At 39.1% G+C, this 24,214-nt stretch overlaps 1 protein-coding gene across 1 annotated transcript; it reads left to right on the plus strand.

Annotated features, from left to right (window-relative positions):
* The first annotated feature begins 19,560 nt into the window (after window positions 1-19,560).
* LOC118480874 lies at window positions 19,561-24,002 on the plus strand. The gene is made up of 3 exons (XM_035975827.1): window positions 19,561-20,079; window positions 22,289-22,699; window positions 23,245-24,002. Exons 1-3 carry the CDS (start codon window positions 19,729-19,731, stop codon window positions 23,785-23,787), a joined length of 1,305 nt encoding a protein of 434 aa, XP_035831720.1. The 5' UTR covers window positions 19,561-19,728; the 3' UTR covers window positions 23,788-24,002.
* The last annotated feature ends 212 nt before the right edge of the window (window positions 24,003-24,214 follow it).

A 24,214-nucleotide genomic window follows, 5' to 3' on the forward strand; every position in this document is an offset into this window, starting at 1 on the left:
TATTTTTTTTTCTTTTTACACAAAATTTCTTCTCATTTGAACCTTCCACTATATATATATATAAGAAAGGTTAACGTACATTACGGGCTTAACGTACATCACGTACGACAGGTAATTACACACGTTCATTTTAAAATCACGCACATTATAAATCAAAAATCCAAAATCACGCATGTTGAAACACAATAATCACGCATATTGAAAACATTAATCACGCATGTTATAGAACAAATAACGTACGTTGTCGTATGTGAAGTACGTTAAGCCGTAATGTACGATATATTTTTTCTATATATATATGTATGTATACGTGTGTGTGATAAAAATCTAAACAAAGTTATAACTGTATAGAGAAAATAACTTCAATTCAATAATTATGTATGTAATAAAAGTCTAAACAAAGTTATAATTGTATAGAGTAACTAAGTTCAATAATTAGTTATTAGACTTTTAAATAATCTATAAAATAGAAGTGATGAAAAGATAAAAGAAAAAGAGTAAAGAAAAGTAAGAAAATAAAAGAAAGGTAAAAATCTTCCACCCTTTAACAGTAAGTGTAAAATAATTTACTTTTATCAGTTAACTAATTGAAAATCTGAAAACTCACTTATTAAAGTGACAAGCATCAACCCAGTAAAATAATTTACTTTTATCAGTTAACTAATTAAAAATCTAAAAACTCACTTATTAAAGTGACAAGCATCAACCCAAAATGGCATTACTGTAATTTTAAATAATTTGCTTTTTCTTTTTTTATTTGTTGTTCAAAAAATAAATTTATTTGTCGGTCAAAAAATAAATAAAAAAAATAAAAAAGACAAACAAATATTCTTAATAATATCCATCTAGCAGGAATCAGGATAGCGCAAAACAAGAGCATGTCTTACTTAGGGGACGGTATGGTCTCGGGGACTTTGATCAAGGAGGGGGTTGCTGAGCGGTGATGGGATGCTAGCTTTAAATCGATGAGTGGGGAGTTGTGTTTGCGGTGAGTATACACCGATGCTGGAAGAGGAGGGAAGGAGGAGGGAGGGAGGTTTAATGATGAGTTTCAACCACTTTCAACCAATCACATTTTTTTAAAATTTTTTACTATTCTCTATGTGTTTGACCATTGCCAGTGATTGAATGCAAAATATGGAGTGAAGTGGGGACTTGACATGACATGATATTATTGGCTAAAAATAACTCAAACACTCAACTAGTGATTGACCACTCCCTCCACCCTTCGATCAAACAGTGTGGAATGTGGAGGGGCCTGAAAATTGGGTGTTATTCGACACGTGAAAGACATTTCAGCGCGCGTCAGAAACGGATCGTGGTGCCAAAACGGGGGTTGTGGGAAGGGGCGTGAAAGAGTGGCATTATTCGATACATGACACTTTTTTATTGATAAATTATATTTAAAAATTATATAAAATCTATTTAATTTAAAAAAACAATAATAGTAATTAAACTAATAACATTAATAATTAAATATTACATAATTTAAAAATAAAAAACATAACATAATTAAAAAAATACACACAAAATAAAATAAAAAATATTACATAATTAAAAAACCCTAAAAATTAAATATTACTGCATAAAAAATCTAATAATATGCAACACCGAAACGTGTCGGAATTCACGGTTGTGGTCGTGTTTGAAGTTGATGAGTGCGACTTGTATGATGTCGTCCTCCCCAAGGTCACCACCTGCGTTTTCCACCACGGTGTGCACTGTCTCAAATCTTTTTCAATCCAAACAGATAACCCTGAAACAAGAAGAAAGCGCGTCCACGGTTCAGGTGGTGTCACCCTTATAAACGCAAAATTGTTGGAAAATTCTCCCCCAGAACGGACTGCTCGAGCGATTACGTGGCGTGTACTCGCTCAAGGCTTCGACCCACGACTCGCATAATGCGATATCTTCTTCTTCGGTCCTTGTTGCCATTTCCGGTTTTTTGAAGTGGAAATAGGTAGAGAGTTTAGAGAATTTTGCGTTAAATGTGAGAGTTTGTAAAAAATGGAAGGAGTGGGTGGTATATATAAGGGAAAGTTTTAATTTTTAAAAACTAAAGTTTTTAAAGTTTTAAAAACTTACCATTGGTGTCAAACGGCTAATCTCCACGCTAAATTAGAACGTGCCACGTCAATGCTGTCACACCCCGACCGCGTATAACATGCAACTGCGGCGGAAAACGTCGGGGAGTGTTGTGGACAGAATTAATTTTTATATAACCATGGAAATTAAAGTTACATTTTATTTATCAAACGCGGGTGTTACATTGTCTTAGAAGGAAGTACAGAATTCAAAACATAGTTATACTAGTTCTATCTTCACTTTTAGTCTCTAAGGCACAGGTCCGCCCTAGTATCGTGATCAACATCTTATGGAACAGCTCCTGAAAACACATGTGAAAGTAGGTACGTCAGCATAAAAATGCCTGTGAGATACATAGGTTTTGTGAAAGTGGGATTCATGACTTGAGGTTTTAAAGAATGTTTAATAACAGTCAGTCATGAACCTTGTAATTTGTCTCGCTTTGTAAACCATTTGGAAAACGATAATATCAGATGATATGTATAGATAAGCGTAAGGTTAAATGAATAACCTAGTAAAATGAGTTGAATAAGATAAGTTGTCTCGTAAGACAATGTTTTATGAAAAGTATGTTATTTGTATAAAATGTTATATGTTTAAACTGAAATGATTTAGATAACGCTAAGATATGTAATATTATACAAACATTTATATATAGGAAGTACCAGCGGCGTATCCACCATGTTTGCATCATATTACATACTTCACGTTACTCAAACCATTTACCCAAACCATCCACCATGTAAGATTGTTCTTTGGATAACTCAATTGCCAAGTGTTATTGTGTAAATCATGTCAAATGTCTATGTTCAATGTAAATCATGTAATGTGTATCCCAAAATGTATCATGTACGGTAAGCGAAATGTATCAACTTAAACCATATGTAAAATGCACAAAACAAGTCGTTGAAGTAAAACGTGGTTTAAATCAACGTTAAATTCTGTGGAAAAATGCATGCTCTATTGATATTAACATTTATGCGGTATTGTGAAATATGCATACATCCAAGCCTTGAGACTGTGGCGATAAACCCTTAAACAAATTAAAGGTTTATCTAAGTTATGTATATCGAATTCGGTCATTCCTTACAATCCTATCAAACCCAGGACTTCAGGAACGGGAGTTGTCAATTCCTATGGTACCACTACCTACTAAGGAACGGCGTAGCTAATGTCAATGAATGTATTGTCCCATGTTAAACAAACCAAATGTCATAGCAAAATGAAGGCATGTGATGTAAACAATTGTACTAAGTATGCTAAGTAAACATACGAAGCAGAAGTGTTCATGTAAATCAATGTGTCCATATGCTGAGTAAACATATGCAACAGAAATGTTCATGTAAATCAATGTGTCCATATGCTGAGTAAACATATGCAACAGAAATGTTCATGTAAATCAATGTGTCCATATGCTGAGTAAACATATGCAACAGAAATGTTCATGTAAATCAATGTGTCCATATGCTGAGTAAACATATGCAACAGGAATGTAATGTAAATCAATGTACTAAGTACGCACACAATGGGCATACATAGCATGAAATGTAATGAAATCGTGTACTATAATGTACTAACAACATAGCAGGCATATGATGTGAAAACATGGAAAGCATGAATGTAATAGATAGGCACATGTGTTTCACCCCAAAACAGTTTGGAAAACAGTAAAAGAGGGGTTCAATGTTCTCACCTGAGATTGATTTGAATTCCTTGTATAATAACCAGATAATGCTAGAGATCACGGGATATCAAACGGCACCTAATAGGTAGCTATATTAATATACCGGACCAAAATCGGAAGGATCGGATAGTATGCGGGTTTGTAAACCAAACGAGTGTGGAGACTCGTGTAATATGGTTTAACAAAGCCTACATACTAAAATGAAACCTAACCTAAGTGCTTGCGACCCATTACGACCCGTTTAGGTAGCTTATGCTACCTTACGCGTCGTTCGCGTAGAACGCGTCTGGAACGCCTAACATCGTGACCACAAGGCATAACCTCGGAAGGTTATAGCTATGGTCACCTAATGTGTTTGGTCGGATCCTAATGATCGACCAAATGGGTCGGGTTCGAAAGTATAAGCGATGGTTTAGATCGCTTACCTTACGACCCTATATAAGCACTATGCTAAAAGTGACGAGCTAAGCATGTTAGAACATGCTTAACTAAGTTTAGAAAACAGGTTTGGCATCAAAGCAAACGGCTTTGATGCTCACGAGTAGTTTGGTTACAAAATATGCAAGAATGCACATTTTGGCCGAAACTACGACTCGTCACTGAGCCTAGATAACGTAATAATCAGTAGGTATAGTCACTACGGACTATAACCATCGTGATCACGCTCACGTTATGAAGTTCCATGAACTTCGGGTTGACCATAGGCTGGTCAATCCAGAAAGTCAACAAAACGTTGACTTTCGGACTCGAAAAGCGAATAAAAGAACGAAAGAAGACTTACGGAGGGTCCCCGAATGCTAATCTAGATCAAAATGGCTCAGGTATGAAACAATGGTTCCAACTTAGAGCCTTTAGATCAGATTGTGTGAGATTTTAGAAAAATGGGGGGGGGGTATTTATAGTAAAAGCATAACCGTTAGGATCGTTTCTTGATTTTCGTGCCACGATCCTAAGCGTCCACTTGTCAAAATGTTGTGGTTACTGAAAATGGCCCTTGGCTCTTGATTGGGTGAAAGGGCATTGCCCCTTGAACGAACGAAAGGCCAACTGCAAGTGGATTCAATGAATCTGCTGTACTGGGGACCCCTTACGGACCGTATGGATTATGGCTTACGGTCCGTAAGGCCTCACTTTGGCAGATTTACAGTTTTGGTCCCTGCAGCCCCTAAACTTGGTATTTGATGCGTTTTTGACACGTTTAAGCCCCGTTAACCTCATTTCAAAGCTCTAAAATGAAGTTAAAGTATAGGGAACTTAAAATGTGCTCAAAAATATGTCGGATGTCGGTTCGTTTGGCCGTACGGTCGCGATGTTCGGTTAATTACGACGGAATGCGCATAAGCGCGAAAGACGGTCCAAATTGCGCGACGAATGGATTTTTCTCATGCCATACACTAAGGCATAATATAAGGATGCTTTCATAAATTTTTGGATGTCCGGATGTATTCAGAACATAAGTTATGCGCAAAAGTGCAAACTTGTGCACTTTTTGACACTTTTAGCCCCTGAATGATCCAAAAGTTTGTCTTAGCATACCAAACCCTCAAAGCCTATTTCTAAGCTATGTAAAGGATATTTATGGTATGTTTAACTTATGGACATGTTCCGGAATGTTCGTTACAGTTCGAATTGGCATACTTTCGCAGTTTGTCAAGTTTAGTCCCTGTAAGCGAATTAACTTGTTTTTGCCATACCAAAGCCTTCAAAACTTATTTCTAAGTTATGTAAAGGTTATTTAAGGTATGTTGAGTATATGTTGATGTTCCGGAGTATTTGTCGCATTAAACTGAGTACGTTTACGCACCAGTTTGCGTATAACTCTCTAGAAAGCGATGTAGAGTTTGAAATTGAGCAAAAGTCAAAACATGAAAAATGTAAAACACAACCAAACAAACATTAGGATCAAATAACATTGTTTTATTGATAATAGAACTGTTCATAGTGATTACAAGCACAAATGTTACAGTCTCCCCTACTTGCGGAAATTTCGTCCCGAAATTTATTTAGAGGAAACTCGTGGAAAAAGATGCGGATATTTTGCCTTCATTTGATCTTCACGTTCCCAAGTAAACTCGGGTCCACGTTTAGATTCCCAGCGAACCTTGACCAAAGGAATGCGCTTGCGTTTGAGCCACTTGACTTCACGTTCCATGATTTCCACCGGTTTCTCAACAAATTTCAGTGTTTTATCAACACGAATTTCGTCAAGCGGTATGTGGAGGTTTTCATCAGCTAAACACCTCTTGAGATTGGACACGTGAAAGGTTGGATGAACATTTCCAAGTTCAGGAGGTAACTCAAGTCTGTAGGCTACCTTACCGATTCTTTCGACGATCTTGAATGGTCCAACGTATCTAGGTGCAAGTTTTCCTTTCTTTCCAAATCTGATCACACCTTTCCAAGGTGAGACCTTAAGTAATACACGATCACCGACTTGAAAATCCAAGGGTTTGCGTTTTAGGTCCGCGTAACTCTTTTGACGGCTTCTAGCTATCTGAAGGTTATCACGAACTTTCTTAACCTTATCTGTTATCTCTAAAATGAGGGCAGGTCCAGTAAGCTGAGCCTCGCCGATCTCATTCCAGCAGACTGGTGAACGACATTTTCGACCATAGAGAGCCTCGAAAGGAGCCATGTTGATGCTGGAGTGATAACTGTTGTTGTAGGAGAATTCAATCAACGGAAGATGTGAATCCCAACTACCACCAAAATCGATCACACAAGCTCTAAGCATATCCTCCAGTGTCTGGATTGTTCTTTCAGATTGACCATCCGTTTGCGGATGATAGGCTGTGCTCAGATTAAGTTGGAACCCCATGGCAGATTGCATGGTTCTCCAAAAATGAGAAGTGAAACGAGCATCTCTGTCAGAAATGATGTTCAAAGGAACACCATGTCGAGCTACAATTTCATCCACGTAGATTTGAGCAAGTTTGTCAGCAGAAAAATCCTCACGGATTGGCAAGAAATGCGCTGACTTGGTAAGGCGATCAACGACTACCCAGATGGCATCGTGACCTTTCTTTGTGCGTGGGAGTTTGGTAATGAGATCCATAGTAATGTTTTCCCATTTCCAAACTGGGATCTCTGGTTGCTCCAATAATCCGGAAGGACGCTGATGTTCAGCCTTAACCTTAAGACAAGTAAGGCATTTTGATACGTATAAGGCAATGTCTTTCTTCATACCAGGCCACCAATACTGAATACGAAGATCCTTATACATCTTATCTGAGCCAGGATGAATAGAATAACGAGACTTATAGGCTTCATCCATGAGTAAGGTACGAAGATTATCTTGGCTTGGGACCCATAAGCGGTCCATGAAATAATATGATCCATTGTCCTTCAGTTCTAGAGCAGGAGTTATGTGATAAGGAAATTCCTTATCCATTAAACCTTGTGAAACACAAGCTTGTTGAGCCTGAGATATACGGGCTTGTATATCGGTTTGAGCTTGAATAACAGATTGGACACGAACACAATGAAGCTTAGTTCGTTCCTTGCGACTCAAAGCATCGGCCACGACATTCGCCTTACCAGGATGGTAGCGAATCTCGCAGTCGTAGTTGTTTAGAAGTTCCACCCAACGTCGTTGCCTCATGTTGAGCTCTTTCTGATTGAAGATATGCTGAAGACTTTTGTGGTCCGTGAAAACCACACATTTTGTACCGTACAAATAGTGTCTCCAGATCTTAAGAGCGAAGACAACTGCACCCAACTCCAGATCATGAGTGGTGTAGTTCTTCTCATGTATCTTCAACTGTCTTGATGCGTATGCTATGACTTTGTTTCTTTGCATCAGGACGTAGCCAAGACCCAATTTAGATGCGTCGCAATAAACGACGAAATCATCATTGCCCTCGGGCAAAGTTAGAACAGACGCGTCGCAAAGTTTTTGTTTCAAGTGTTGAAAAGCTTCCTCTTGCTTGAATCCCCAATCAAAGGGTTTGTTCTTCTGAGTTAGAGCAGTTAGAGGAACTGCAATCTTTGAGAAATTCTCTATGAAGCGGCAGTAATAACCCGCCAGACCAAGAAAAGAACGAACTTCAGTAGGAGTAGTAGGCGTATCCCAATCCTTAATCGCACTGATCTTGGAGGGATCTACATGAATACCCTGTTCGTTGACAATGTGTCCCAAGAATTGAACCTCTTTAAGCCAGAATTCACACTTGGAGAATTTGGCGAAAAGTTGCTCTCTCTTTAGGAGTTCCAACGTAAGACGGAGGTGTTGCTCATGATCAGCTCGCGTCTTAGAATATATTAAAATGTCATCGATGAAAACGATGATGAACTTATCCAAATAAGGTTTGCAGACCCTATTCATCAAGTCCATGAAAACAGCAGGAGCATTAGTCAAACCGAATGGCATGACTGTGAACTCATAATGTCCATAACGAGTACGGAACGCTATCTTGGGAATGTCTTCTTCATGCACCCGGAGTTGATGATATCCAGATCGCAGGCCAATCTTTGAAAAGTAAGAAGCGCCTTGCAATTGATCAAAGAGATCATCAATGCGAGGTAGGGGATATCGATTCTTGATGGTGAGCTTGTTAAGCTCACGATAATCGATACACATCCTAAAAGATCCATCCTTCTTCTTTACAAAAAGAACGGGAGCACCCCAAGGTGAAAAGCTAGGACGGATAAAACCTTTGTCGGAGAGCTCCTGAAGCTGCTTAGATAATTCTTGCATCTCTGATGGTGCAAGACGGTATGGAGCTCTGGCAATGGGATTTGCACCAGGTACGAGATCAATACGGAACTCGACTTGGCGTGCTGGAGGTAGACCAGGTAACTCTTCAGGGAAAACTTCAGAATAATCCCGAACGACAGGAATATCTGAAATAGTCTTACCCTTGCCTTTATCTGCTGTAACATGTGCTAAGAAAGCCACATAGTTCTTCCGAAGATACTTCCGTGCTTTAAAACAAGACATAAGTCTGAGACCACCGGCAGGCTTCTCACCACGAACCTGTAGGATCTCGCCTGTCGACAGCGGCACACGAACAATTTTCTCAGAACAAACTATCTCTGCGCGATGCTTAGATAACCAATCCATTCCCACAATAACGTCGAAGCTTCCAAGTTGCATTGGCGTGAGGTCAATAGGAAAAATATGGTCGTTAAGGTTCAACTGGCAGTTGCGTAGAATAGAATTAAGAACAATGGGTTCACCACTGGCAACCTCTATTGTCAAAGGTTTACCTAGTTTCGTTCTAGACACGCGAAGCAATGTCTCAAAAGACAATGACACAAAACTCTTGTCGGCACCCGAATCAAAAAGAACAGATGCTGGCTGATTATTAATAAAGAACGTACCGTTCACCACTTCGTTGTCCGCTTGTGCTTCTTGTGCATTCATGTTGAAGACTCAACCTCGAGCCTGAGCCTGATTCTGGTTTGCATTCTGGTTCTGGTTGGCTAGCCTTGGACACCGATTTCTGTAGTGGGTCAGATCCCCACAGTTACAACAAGCACCTGGTGGGTATTGTGGTCGTGCAGCTTGACCCTGTTGCTGAGCAACTTGTTGAGCAGGGTTCTGAACTGCGCGATTCTGAGCAAACCGACAAACATCGGCAAGATGACCCGACTTCCCACGGTTAGTACAGAAACGACATTGATATTGCGGCTGATGGTGACTGTTGCATTGATTGCATAAAGGTGCACTTCCTGAATAGGGCTTCTTTGCTGGAGGCTGGTTGGGAGCTGCCTGGTTAGCTTGGGCAGTGACAGCATAGTTTTGGGAAGCCTTACGCTTCTTTGCCCTTTTTGATGAACCAGACTCCTTTCCATTCTTGTTTTGACCTTTCTTGCTATCTTCCTTGTCAGCCGACTGCTTCTTGCCCTTGTCACCCTTCCTGTGTAATTTATTCTTTCGAATCTGCGACTCAGTCAACGTCGCTGATAACTTGATCGCCTGACGGAGTGTGGTAGGGTTGCTACCAGTAAGGATGTCTTGTACCGAGTCAGGCAGGCCGTCGCTGTACCTTTCGATAGCCTTATCGAGTGGGGTAACCATAGTCGGGCAAAGCAGACTCAACTCCTCAAACCTATCAGTATAAGCCCTGTGCTCGCCACTATCTTGCTTCAAAACATCAAATTCTTTCTCCAACGCTCGTTGTTCATAACGAGGACAAAACTCCCTCATCATAAGGGCTCTCAGTTCAGCCCATGTCTGTGCTAGAGCAACGTCTGCACCTTGATCTCTCATAACCCCGTTCCACCACGTAAGAGCCCTCTTCTGAAACACACTCGAAGAAAACTCGACTTTGCGATTATCACGACATTGCACATGACGGAAAGTGTTCTCGATGCTCTCGAACCACTGAAGAAGCCCAGTTGCTCCTTCAGAACCACTAAACTTGAGTGGCTTAGCCGAGTTAAAATCCTTGTATTTGCATGTACCATTGTTGTTGTTGTTGGCCTGGTTCCACTGAGCAAAGAGATTTGGGAATTGAGCAGCCATCTGCTGCGCAATAATTTCTGCCAGTTCGGCAGTAGCTATCTGGTTGTCGCGTCGAGGAGGCATTCTAGAAGAGAAAAACATGAAATGAAACGAGTGAGATGACTGGATGAAGAGAATGAGATGAAGCAAAATCAACAAAAGCAAAGATGGCGGTCATGCATCGCAAAGCAAACAAGCGACATGAAATGTCTAGTCAAAGTAAATGGGTCAGAATTAGTGTATTGCGAAGACATGCTCGCCTATAAGTGAACACTCACCCCAAGAGTTCCCAGGTAAGAGTGACTGGTCCGATTATGTGGATTTGTACGAACACTCTAGCCTTAGACAGAAAACCCAGGGTACAGGCATTCACCCTTCCAGTTCGCACGTGTTCACACTATTAAAACCCGAAAACCTTGACGAGACTTTTGAAAATTCAAAGGGGTTCAAAACCTTATAACAGAGGGTTCAAAACCTAGTAATCAATCATCCTCGAACAGATGATTAATTTTCAAAGCGGATTCAGAACCGGAGTTCTCGTTGTGGTTATCACCTAAAGATAGGTGATGTGCATGTTTTAAAATCTAAACACAAGATGACTTGTGTTAGGGTCCTAGAAAGTTATAGTCTAGGTCAAAGCATTAATAATAACCTAATTCCCTATAACCAATGGCTCTGATACCAACTCTTCTGTCACACCCCGACCGCGTATAACATGCAACCGCGGCGGAAAACGTCGGGGAGTGTTGTGGACAGAATTAATTGTTATATAACCATGGAAATTAAAGTTACATTTTATTTATCAAACACGGGTGTTACATTGTCTTAGAAGGAAGTACAGAATTCAAAACATAGTTATACTAGTTCTATCTTCACTTTTAGTCTCTAAGGCACAGGTCCGCCCTAGTATCGTGATCAACATCTTATGGAACAGCTCCTGAAAACACATGTGAAAGTAGGTACGTCAGCATAAAAATGCCTGTGAGATACATAGGTTTTGTGAAAGTGGGATTCATGACTTGAGGTTTTAAAGAATGTTTAATAACAGTCAGTCATGAACCTTGTAATTTGTCTCGCTTTGTAAACCATTTGGAAAACGATAATATCAGATGATATGTATAGATAAGCGTAAGGTTAAATGAATAACCTAGTAAAATGAGTTGAATAAGATAAGTTGTCTCGTAAGACAATGTTTTATGAAAAGTATGTTATTTGTATAAAATGTTATATGTTTAAACTGAAATGATTTAGATAACGCTAAGATATGTAATATTATACAAACATTTATATATAGGAAGTACCAGCGGCGTATCCACCATGTTTGCATCATATTACATACTTCACGTTACTCAAACCATTTACCCAAACCATCCACCATGTAAGATTGTTCTTTGGATAACTCAATTGCCAAGTGTTATTGTGTAAATCATGTCAAATGTCTATGTTCAATGTAAATCATGTAATGTGTATCCCAAAATGTATCATGTACGGTAAGCGAAATGTATCAACTTAAACCATATGTAAAATGCACAAAACAAGTCGTTGAAGTAAAACGTGGTTTAAATCAACGTTAAATTCTGTGGAAAAATGCATGCTCTATTGATATTAACATTTATGCGGTATTGTGAAATATGCATACATCCAAGCCTTGAGACTGTGGCGATAAACCCTTAAACAAATTAAAGGTTTATCTAAGTTATGTATATCGAATTCGGTCATTCCTTACAATCCTATCAAACCCAGGACTTCAGGAACGGGAGTTGTCAATTCCCATGGTACCACTACCTACTAACGAACGGCATAGCTAATGTTAATGAATGTATTGTCCCATGTTAAACAAACCAAATGTCATAGCAAAATGAAGGCATGTGCTGTAAACAATTGTACTAAGTATGCTAAGTAAACATACGAAGCAGAAGTGTTCATGTAAATCAATGTGTCCATATGCTGAGTAAACATATGCAACAGAAATGTTCATGTAAATCAATGTGTCCATATGCTGAGTAAACATATGCAACAGAAATGTTCATGTAAATCAATGTGTCCATATGCTGAGTAAACATATGCAACAGAAATGTTCATGTAAATCAATGTGTCCATATGCTGAGTAAACATATGCAACAGGAATGTAATGTAAATCAATGTACTAAGTACGCACACAATGGGCATACATAGCATGAAATGTAATGAAATCGTGTACTATAATGTACTAACAACATAGCAGGCATATGATGTGAAAACATGGAAAGCATGAATGTAATAGATAGGCACATGTGTTTCACCCCAAAACAGTTTGGAAAACAGTAAAAGAGGGGTTCAATGTACTCACCTGAGATTGCTTTGAATTCCTTGTATAATAACCAGATAATGCTAGAGATCACGGGATATCAAATGGCACCTAATAGGTAGCTATATTAAAATACCGGACCAAAATCGGAAGGATCGGATAGTATGCGGGTTTGTAAACCAAACGATTGTGGAGACTCGTGTAATATGGTTTAACAAAGCCTACATACTAAAATGAAACCTAACCTAAGTGCTTGCGACCCATTACGACCCGTTTAGGTAGCTTATGCTACCTTACGCGTCGTTCGCGTAGAACGCGTCTGGAACGCCTAACATCGTGACCACAAGGCATAACATCGGAAGGTTATAGCTATGGTCACCTAATGTGTTTGGTCGGATCCTAATGATCGACCAAATGGGTCGGGTTCGAAAGTATAAGCGATGGTTTAGATCGCTTACCTTACGACCCTATATAAGCACTATGCTAAAAGTGACGAGCTAAGCATGTTAGAACATGCTTAACTAAGTTTAGAAAACAGGTTTGGCATCAAAGCAAACGGCTTTGATGCTCACGAGTAGTTTGGTTACAAAATATGCAAGAATGCACATTTTGGCCGAAACTACGACTCGTCACTAAGCCTAGATAACGTGGTAATCAGTAGGTATAGTCACTACGGACTATAACCATCGTGATCACGCTCACGTTATGAAGTTCCATGAACTTCGGGTTGACCATAGGCTGGTCAATGTAGAAAGTCAACAAAACGTTGACTTTCGGACTCGAAAAGCGAATAAAAGAACGAAAGAAGACTTACGGAGGGTCCCCGAATGCTAATCTAGATCAAAATGGCTCAGGTATGAAACAATGGTTCCAACTTAGAGCCTTTAGATCAGATTGTGTGAGATTTTAGCAAACTGGGGGGGGGTATTTATAGGAAAAGCATAACCGTTAGGATCGTTTCTTGATTTTCGTGCCACGATCCTAAGCGTCCACTTGTCAAAATGTTGTGGTTACTGAAAATGGCCCTTGGCTCTTGATTGGGTGAAAGGGCATTGCCCCTTGAACGAACGAAAGGCCAACTGCAAGTGGATTCAATGAATCTGCTGTACTGGGGACCCCTTACGGACCGTATGGCTTATGGCTTACGGTCCGTAAGCCCTCACTTTGGCAGATTTACAGTTTTGGTCCCTGCAGCCCCTAAACTTGGTATTTGATGCGTTTTTGACACGTTTAAGCCATGTTAACCTCATTTCAAAGCTCTAAAATGAAGTTAAAGTATAGGGAACTTAAAAATGTGCTCAAAAATATGTCGGATGTCGGTTCGTTTGGCCGTACGGTCGCGATGTTCGGTTAATTACGACGGAATGCGCATAAGCGCGAAAGACAGTCCAAATTGCGCGACGAATGGATTTTTCTCATGCCATACACTAAGGCATAATATAAGGATGCTTTCATAAATTTTTGGATATCCGGATGTATTCAGAACGTAAGTTATGCGCAAAAGTGCAAACTTGTGCACTTTTTGACACTTTTAGCCCCTGAATGATCCAAAAGTTTGTCTTAGCATACCAAACCCCTCAAAGCCTATTTCTAAGCTATGTAAAGGATTTTATGGTATGTTTAACTTATGGACATGTTCCGGAAAGTTCGTTACAGTTCGAATTGGCATACTTTCGCAGTTTGTCAAGTTTAGTCCCTGTAACCGAATTAACTTGTTTTTGCCATACCAAAGCCTTCAAAACTTATTTCTAAGTTATGTAAAGGTTATTTAAGGTATGTTGAGTATATGTTGATGTTCCGGAGTATTTGTCGCATTAAACTGAGTACGTTTACGCACCAGTTTGCGTATAACTCTCTAGAAAGCGATGTAGAGTTTGAAATTGAGCAAAAGTCAAAACATGAAAAATGTAAAACACAACCAAACAAACATTGGGATCAAATAACATTGTTTTATTGATAATAGAACTGTTCATAATGATTACAAGCACAAATGTTACAAATGCGAATTTCATCTCCACACTATGTGGTCTTAGGGTGGATAGGGTGATATGCGGTAGAAGCAAATCGGGTTCAAAGCTGCTAGGAACACCGCCGCCACCCCTATGGTTTGCCATACAGGTTCTGGTTTGCCGTAAAAATTTGCCGCTTAAATATCACACATCAACAAACCAATTTGAAGTTTAACGGTCATAAATTGGACTAGGGTAATTGTAGGTACTTGTAGTAGGCGCTGCCAGTGTTTTGCCTCATCTAGGGTACTTGGGGTTGGAAATGACATGGCAACATATGATTGGATGGGGCTCGGGTAATACCCTAGGGTTCCCTTCCACCCTTAGACCATGCGTACTCGATAAAAAAATGGGGCGTTTTTTTACCCAAACATGCCCCGACGTCGGCCCCTTGGGCATTTTTGTTCGAAATTTTTGAATGGCGTTGTATTTAGAACGCTCTAGTCCCTTGTGTGTTGACCAATCATGCTCTTTTGATGGTTTTTTGTCCAATAATATTTTTTGATAGTTTTTTTTATTCAATTCTATTATTAAACATAATGCCCCAAATCCCCACTACACTCATTTATGAAAAACGCTTCATTGCTGACTGGACTGCCACATTGCGTAAAACGCCCTAGGGTGGGGCATTATTCATGTGTACCACTACACATGGTCTTAGAAGCATTCACAATCGATTCTCTGCTTCATCTCTATAATTACAATAAAAACTTTTTCCCTTTCCTTTTCAATTAAATGATACCTTTATAATTTTATTATTATTTTTTCTCTCTACTCTACTCATAACCACTTTTATAAGATATTAAAAAATTATAAAGGGTGAACAATGTTTCTTTAAATTTACTGATAAACAATAACATTTTTCCTCTAATCCACTCACAACCAATCTATAAAATATAGAAAATGCACTCACATAAATATAGAGGATCGAAAATTCTCTCGGAGATAGAGAGCCTATTCTCATTAAGATAAAACTGCGACTCAACACGAGATACTACAATTTACCAAAAACAAAACCGTTTACAAAAGTTTCCTTCAAAAATAAACCTTTTTTGTAACATATTGTTTTTTATCTTGTATTAATCGGATCCGTCGGGTGAATAATTCAAATATTTGGAAATACATTTATAAAACTATTTTACTAGTAAGTTAATTTGCAATTAAAACTATTTTTCTAGGTTGAGCCAGAAGCTTTACCGGTCTTTGGACAATAGGTTCCCTCTAAAATGGTGGCGGGCCGGTCACCAGCGTCGTATGTATTTGCAGGCTTGTGATACGTGCAGATTTTAGAGAGAGATTAGAGAGAGAAACTAAGAAGAAGATTCATTCAAATGACCATTTACAATTACAACCCTTATAGTTTCTAACAATTGACTCATAACCCCCTATACTATTTAACACGTAACAATACTTCCCCCATAAAAGATTCTTGACCCCAAGAATCAATATAAGAGAAAAAAAATAGAGATCCACTTTGCAGCTCCAACTTGAACATGCGGGTTTCGCCTTTCGACTCATCCTTGGTTTCTTTGGATATAGGAGTTGAAGACAAAAGCTTCCCTGTTGAAATCATAGCTTTGGAAATCCTTTTTAACTTGACCATATTGACCCATTGACTGAAACCTCCTTCCAGCAGAAGTCAAACGTTTGCCGAGTGCTGATTTGTTGTTGCTGGTCAACGAGTTGACCAATGAAGGGAGATCGTTAACCAAAGCTTTTGAAGTCATTCCCAACTCTTGTCCACACCGCTCCATCACTGGTCCATTTGAGAGATCAAAAGCAGTATCATTCAAATCTAGACGAAGATCACGAGGGAGCTGTGAAAAGTAATCTGATGGAAGATTGAAGCTATCGGCGAGTTCTTGAAGAAGGAATTTCGGGTCGAGGGATTTGGGAGAATCGGATGATTCGGTAAGGGCGTTTGTTAAAAAGGGTTTGAGAGTGAGAGATTGCTTGTTGGGGTTATAACCAGAGGGAATTCTGTGAAGATTTCGAAGAATGGAAGAGGATGAGTGTGGTAGTGGTGGTGGTTGCAGTGGTGGTCGGAAATACTTCTCTGTTAACCCTTTATATTTCCAAACGAGCAACATGTATACCTTCCTTCTTAAACAACAACCATTAAACATACTAATGAAAATAAATTGCTTAAATTTCCAATTATGCCATCTATGCCTTTTTGCCAACAACTTGAAGAATTCAAATTCCTCAAATTTACAACAGCTTCCATTCTTTGGATTCCTTACAAACTGAATATCAATGCCATTTTTCATATTATCCTCCCTACTCAATTTAAATTTATATTTCCATTTGGATAGCCATCTTTTCACAATCTCACCAGAGCCTACTTTCATACCATCCTCTCTATCCCTTGGACTTTATATTTCCACTTTAATAGCCAGTTTCTCATAGTCTCTTGTTTACACTTAACCCTTACCTTGTATAGCCAAACTTTAAAATAACCATGATCCATGTCATTTAACCTTACTGGTTTTCCAACCTGAGTTGGTTCCACTACCTTTCCATATTTCTTTGAGTCAAATTCTCCATTTCTTTCACTTGTTTTTATTCCATTTTCTGATTTTGTAACATCCACATCTGTTTCATTTACTAATTCTTTAAAAGCACCCTTTCTTGAATCATCTAAAAATTCTTTTATTTCTTCCTTCTTGAATCCTTTATAGCTATCAAAAATGGCAAGAAGATTAACTTGGTTCTTTGCCATTTCATAAGCCTCCTTTAGTTTCTTTGGTCCAAACATACTAGCTGGGCATCTTAACTCCGATTTTAACCCATTCAAAAATATACTAACAGTATATTCTTCACATATGGTGACTCTTAAAAAGTTTTCATCAAACTTCTCATAATAATCTTCTAAAGACCCAACTTGAACCGTGGAAGTTAACAAGCCCATAGCATCATGGAATAGATTGGTAGAAAAACGATCAATGATATTTCTAGAATATTCAGACCAAGTTATCTCAGAAATTGGTTTAACTGATGTCGTGAGATAAGCAGAGTGCCACTTCATAGCTTTTCCTTCCAAGTTAATAGCAGCAAATCTCACCTTGAAGTTTTCTGGAGTGTCGTCAACATCAAAGAAGTGTTCGCAACGACAAGCCCAATCTTCCACTTCTGATCCATTGAATTTTGGAAACTCTATCTTGCCCAAACGATACAATCGATCAGTTCTTGTATTGCTATTGATTTCCAATTGCGATGTTGAAGTTCCACCATCCGATTTCGACTGATTATTGACCAATTTGTCAAGAATTTGCTTAATATCCATAAAGGATCTTTCAGCTTTTTCAGCAAATGCTTCAAATTTCGACAAAAATGTAGAATGTTCCTTAATCACCTTTTCTAATTCGGTTTGATTACGAACAACCATCTTGAATACGAAAGAATTAATCAATCGATTGATTAATTCCGACTGAAATGAACAGAATCGATCGAAACAATGATCAATTCAAGAATTGAAATAATACGGAAAGAATTGATCGAACAACTAATCAAATTCTTACTGATTTTGAAACGATTTTGATCAATTGATTACGGAACTGCCGAGGATCGGTGCTCTGATACCATTGATACGTGCAGATTTTAGAGAGAGATTAGAGAGAGAAACTAAGAAGAAGATTCATTCAGCTCAACCATACATTCATTATCCTTTCTTTTTGTTTATATAACAAACTAATACAAATGACCATTTACAATTACAACCCTTATAGTTTCTAACAATTGACTCATAACCCCCTATACTATTTAACACGTAACAATATTGTTATGGACTAATACCATTGCAAGGTATGGGACTTGTCCCACATCGGTTGTATGGGCAACTGATGTGGGGTTTATATACCAAATGAGCTCTCTCACCCACCAGACTAGTCTTTTGGGTTGAGTTCTCTCGTTTGGTATGTAACATTGGTATCAGAGCCAGAACTCGGAGTGGTGACCCACGGAGTGGTGGCCTGGAGAGAGCCAGCTGTGACCAACGTGGCCGTGACCAACGAGGCTCGGAGTGGTGGCCCATGGAGTGGTGGCCTGGAAAGAGCCAGCCGTGACCCACATGGCCGTGACCAACGAGGACGTTGGCCCTTAAGGAGGGTCGATTGTTATGGACTAATACCATTGCAAGGTATGGGACTTGTCCCACATCGGTTGTATGGGCAACTGATGTGGGGTTTATATACCAAATGAGCTCTCTCACCCACCAGACTAGTCTTTTGGGTTGAGTTCTCTCGTTTGGTATGTAACAGCTTGGGTGGCCTTTTACTATTGGGTTTACCAGGATGGTCGGGATTTTATTAGTCGTTAATAAAAAAGTGTGTCGTTAAAAAAATTAAACGGACCAATGTGCTTTAGCTCAACTGACATTGGCGTGGAAGTGAAGATTGGGGCTGAAGGCCACCACCGGTCTCAAGTTCAAATATGATCTCAACCAGGTTTTACCAATGTTTTAAAATCCGGTTTTTTAATCATACCGGATTAGGCACGAAAATGGTTTAACCGGTTGAAACGGATTGTACCGGGCGGTTCAACCGGGTTGACTAGTTAACTGTATAATTCCATAAATTACAACATCAACTCAAAAAATAATCCAAAATTGGATGTATATGTAAATCTGGAATGAATGATGGAGTGATGGAAGTTTGGAACAAGTCATGAATGATGGATTGATGAATCAAGTTTTGAATTTTGATCGATGGAGATAAAGTATTAAAAGTCGTTAGGTTAAAGTTGAGAGTAAACATGAAGATGGGCCGATAAAAAGTAAAATCCTAACCCAAAAATAGACCTGAGCCGGTACCGGTATAACGGTTCAAACTGGTATACCGGATTTTACCGGCGGTACAAAGTCGATGCAGTTTCTCCTACTTACCGCGGTGTTTCGGACCGGATTTAAATCCGAAAACGGTAATACCGGTATAACCGGCCGGTATTTACCGGTTTTTAAAACATTAACGAGTCAGACTTTTATTTATTGGCTGTTAAAAAAACTAAAGGGATTTTTTGAAAAATGTTGAGAGGGAGCAGTCCCTTGGGAGTTGAGCAGATGCTTTACTCTTTTGTTGTTCCCAGTAAAGCAAAAAAAACCAATAATGAAATCATTGATTGTAATCTACAAAATCTACTATGGATCCATGAATCATTCCTCCTGTTCACCTCTAAAACATAGGTTTCATCAATCACCACACAAAACATACATACATACATGGATCCTGCAACTAAATCAAATGACAAAAAACCAACACAACCAATACCAGTCCCATTGTCTCCATTAACAGAATGGCCAGAGTTTGTTAACACTAGCCGTTATTGTCAACAACAACCCGAGGTTAAACGAAGAGGGCGTAGTAGGCGAATGCTGTTCGGGCTAGGAAAAACAACCAGATGTAATGATTCTGATGATGATGGTGGTAATGGGGTTAGTGAAAAGTGGAGGAATGTTAATGATAGGAGAGTGTTGTTACTTGGAGTCTTGGGGTGTCCTCTTGCACCTGTTTCGGTTGAGCATAGTTGCGCGAGTGGTGATTTTCGCTACAATGTTAAAGACATCCCGTTTGTATGTTCTATCTTTCTGTTAATATACCCGTTTGTTTGCTATAACATTAAGTGATTTGTGTGATTTATTTATCTAAACGAGTCAAACGGGTTGAAATTAAGTTGTAAACATGTTAAACGGGTCGTAAAAGAGTTAGTTTGTAATGAATGAGGTAAAATGGTGGCGGGTTGTAAACGGGTTGTCCTTAAATAAGATTTTTTATTCAACAGGTCGACCTATTTAATTAAACTGGTTAAGCAGTACTTGATTGTTTTTTTGTTTCTGGGTATTTCCGGTATTACTATTTATCTAAAAGTGTCAACCAGATTGGTGGGTTGTAAATGGGTTGTGAACATGTTAAACGGGTCACGAGTGGATTGTCATGTTGTAAATGGGTTGTAGCAACATCCCAATTGTATGTTGTATTTCTTTGTTACATTAAACAGTTTTTTTAATAGGTTATGGACGTGTTGACTGATATAGCATAGCTTATGCACTTCAAATCGTGTAACCTGAATAAGATCCGTGTAACCCTTTTTATGTAAAAAAGCCAAACAACTATAAGCAGGTTGATAGGTTATGTACGTGTAGTGATATTATCAACGGGCACGGGGTGTAACATATGGGTTAATGTAGGGATGGACATTTTTTCCCAAATACCCGTATCGTACCCATATCCGTACATGTACCCGTACCGATTTTAGGTACTCTGTACATGTATTGGTACCCAGTTTTATTGATTTTGGTATTCGGTACTTTCGGTATTAGTACGGGTACGGGTAAAAAAAGGTACAGGTACCGAATATTATATAGGACTTTAAAAGTTTTTTATATTATGTTTTATTTCATACTATGGTATTTACGATACTCGTATTGATTTTACCTGTTTGGTACCCGTATCGTATTGGTACTTGTACCAATTTTACCTGTTTGGTACTTGTACTATGTTGGTATTCATGTTGATTTTACCTATATAGCACCCGTACGAGTGCTCAAAAACTAAAACAAAAACAAAGTGATACCAAAGCGGGTACTACCGAAATACCTGTACCCCGTAACCAAAGTTGATTTTACCTATATAGTACCCATACGGGTGCTCAAAATATATTCGGTACGGTATTTGGGATCTAGTTTTCTTCAAATTCGGTACCGGTAGTTTCGGTACTGGTACGGGTACTGTACCAATCTCATCCCTAGGTTAATGAGTTGTCGGATTGTCATAAATGGGGCTATTTGGTTGTAGCAAATGGGTTAAAATGGTTGTATGGTTGTAATAAATGGGTTAAACATGTTGTCGAGTTGTAATAAATGAGTTAAACGGGTTGTAACAAATTGTTTAACGGGCTGACCCTGACCCTGATAAAAGTTATACTTTTTATTCTAATTTTAAACGAGTTGGCCTTGATAAAATATACTTTTTTATTCTAGTTTTAAAGTGGTTGACATGTTGACCCTGAAAAAAGTTATATTATGTTTAATTGGGTTGGGGGGGGGGGGGGGGTCAACCTGTTTAGTAAAACGGGCTAAACAGGTCAACTTGAACATGACACATTTAATGGGGAATTGGCCTGTAATAATCTCATCTAGACCTTATTGGCCATTAAAAATCCCACCTCAGAATATTCCCCCCACCAGTCCCACCTTTCACCTATTTTTCCTACAATGGTCCCCCGTTAAAAAAAACTTAACGGAGTTAAGCTTTTTTTCAAATTGCAAACAGATTTTTTAGGGCTTTTGATCAGAACGATGATACGAGCCCAGTGATGTAAAACTTACTTCGAAATGGTGCTCCAAGTGACTTGATTTTGGTTAATTGGAAATTTAAACACCCGAATTGAAGCGACGTTTTCATCGTTTGGAGCACCGTTTCGAGGCAAGTTTTACATCAATGGACTCGTATTGTCGTTCTAATCAAAAGCCCTAAAAAATCTGTTTGTAATTTGGAAAAAAACTTAACTCCGTTAAGGTTTTTTAACGGGGGACCATTGTAGGAAAAATAGGTGAAAGGTGGGACTGGTGGGGGAATATTCTGAGGTGGGATTATTAATGGCCAATAAGGTATAGGTGGGATTATTACAGGCCAATTTCCCTTTCCGCATATTTAATTAAACGAATTAGAATACCATCTCAGCCACGACATGTTTAACAAGCGGATTAGACATGACATCCCAAAACCAGATAACGTTTGTTTCGGGTTTCAACAGAATTCTAACCTAATGTTTGTTTGTAGGAGAGGTCTACTGCACAATACATAATACAACAGTACTTAGCAGCAACAGGATGCTTAAAAATGATGTCCACCGGCGCACATCACCAGCAGCAGCAGCAGCAGCAATCGGGTTATTACAAAAACATGTACACATCAGGGACCGTGAAAATGAAGTGTTGTGAAACCGAGATTTCATCAATACAAGGACAGCGTGTCACTAACAGTGGTGGTCGGTCACAGGAAACAGACAACGTTAACGGCTGTTTTGTTCTATGGCAAATGGTGCCTGGAATGTGGTCTCTTGAACTTGTACTTTCTTCTGGCAATAAGGTCTTGGCTGGCAGTGATGGAGATACTGTCTGGAGTCACACTCCTTCGCTCGGGAAGCAGATCGCTAAAGGTCCAAAACGCCCCTTACGACGTCTTATTCAGGTCTCTCTATGCACTTTACTTCTTTACACAATTGATATCATGTGTTATACTTATGTTTTTTTAGAGTTAAATGCCATTTTAGTCCCTGTGGTTTGGGCCATTTTGCCAGTTTAGTCCAAAGGTTTCATTTTTCGCCTGTGGATCCAAAAAGGTTTTACCGTTGCCATTTTAGTCCACTGGGTTAACTTCATCCATTTTTTCTGTTAACGAGAAGGGCAATCGGGTCATTTTATATGTAATTCTGTTAACTAGAAGGGCAATTCGGCCATATACAATGACCGAATTGCCCTTCTCGTTATATGACCGAATTGCCCTTCTCGTTAACAGAAAAAATGGATGAAGTTAACTCAATGGACTAAAATGGCAATGGTGAAACCTTTTGGACCCACAGGCAAAAAATGAAACCTTTGGACTAAACTGGCAAAATAGCCCAAACCACAGGGACTAAAATGGCATTTAACTCTAAAATTTATCTAAGGCGCGAGTACGGTCTTGTGTTACTAAAAGTTCGCTAATGAGTATAATACAATGATGGGAAATTGTAGGGATTAGATCCAAAGAGCACTGCAATGTTATTTGCGAAGGCGGAACGCTTAGGGGACAAGAAAATAGGCGACGAGGAATGTTTCGTGTTGAAAGTTTGTGCATCGACAGAGGATTTGATTGCACGAGACTATGGACCGGGCCCTATCCTGGTTGAGGTGCTAAGACATGTACTTTATGGTTACTTTAGCCAGAAAAGTGGACTTCTTGTATACATGGAGGACTCTCAACTCACTCGAGCCATAGTCGGAAATGATCATATTAACGATGCTAATGTCTTTTCCGACGATCAAAAGATCGAAGAAGTAATGTATTGGGAAACGAGCATTGGTAGTAGTATTGGTGATTATAAGGCGGTAGAGGGTTTGATGGTGGCTCACCAAGGGCGATCTGTAGCCACTGTGTTCGGGTTTCCTGACTTATGCATACAAGACGAACAACCGTATATGTATAGGACTCGGTTTGAAGAAGTGTGGAACATTGATGATATCGCCTTCAACATCCATGGTCTATCGTCGCATTCGTTTCTCCCTCCTTCGCAGTGAGATTTCGTGAGTCGGGTTTGATGTATATCGTATGAAACGCGGGATTCATAACGACGTGACTTTGACTTATATAGGAAAATATTATAATTTTCATTCGGGTTATGTTCAATGAAATGTTATTGTATGTACCGGATGAATTAAGGGTTGTAAACGAACGCAAGCAAGCCTTGTTTGCGTTCGTTCGTTAAGGAATAAACATGTTCATGGACAATTCACGAACGCTTACCAAACAGGAGTTCTTGTTCGTTCATTAAGAAAATGAACATGTTCATGAGCACTTACCGAACACAAACAAATGTTCATGAACACAAATGAACACAAAGGAATTTCAATTTAAAATAAAGGGTTATTGGATTTTATCACCCTTAACTATTGGCCATTGGCCGCTGCCACCCCCAACTATCACTTTGACGTCTGCCACCCCCAA

Source organism: Helianthus annuus, chromosome 8 (assembly GCF_002127325.2).
Source record: "Helianthus annuus cultivar XRQ/B chromosome 8, HanXRQr2.0-SUNRISE, whole genome shotgun sequence".
NCBI classification, from domain to species: Eukaryota; Viridiplantae; Streptophyta; class Magnoliopsida; order Asterales; family Asteraceae; genus Helianthus; species Helianthus annuus.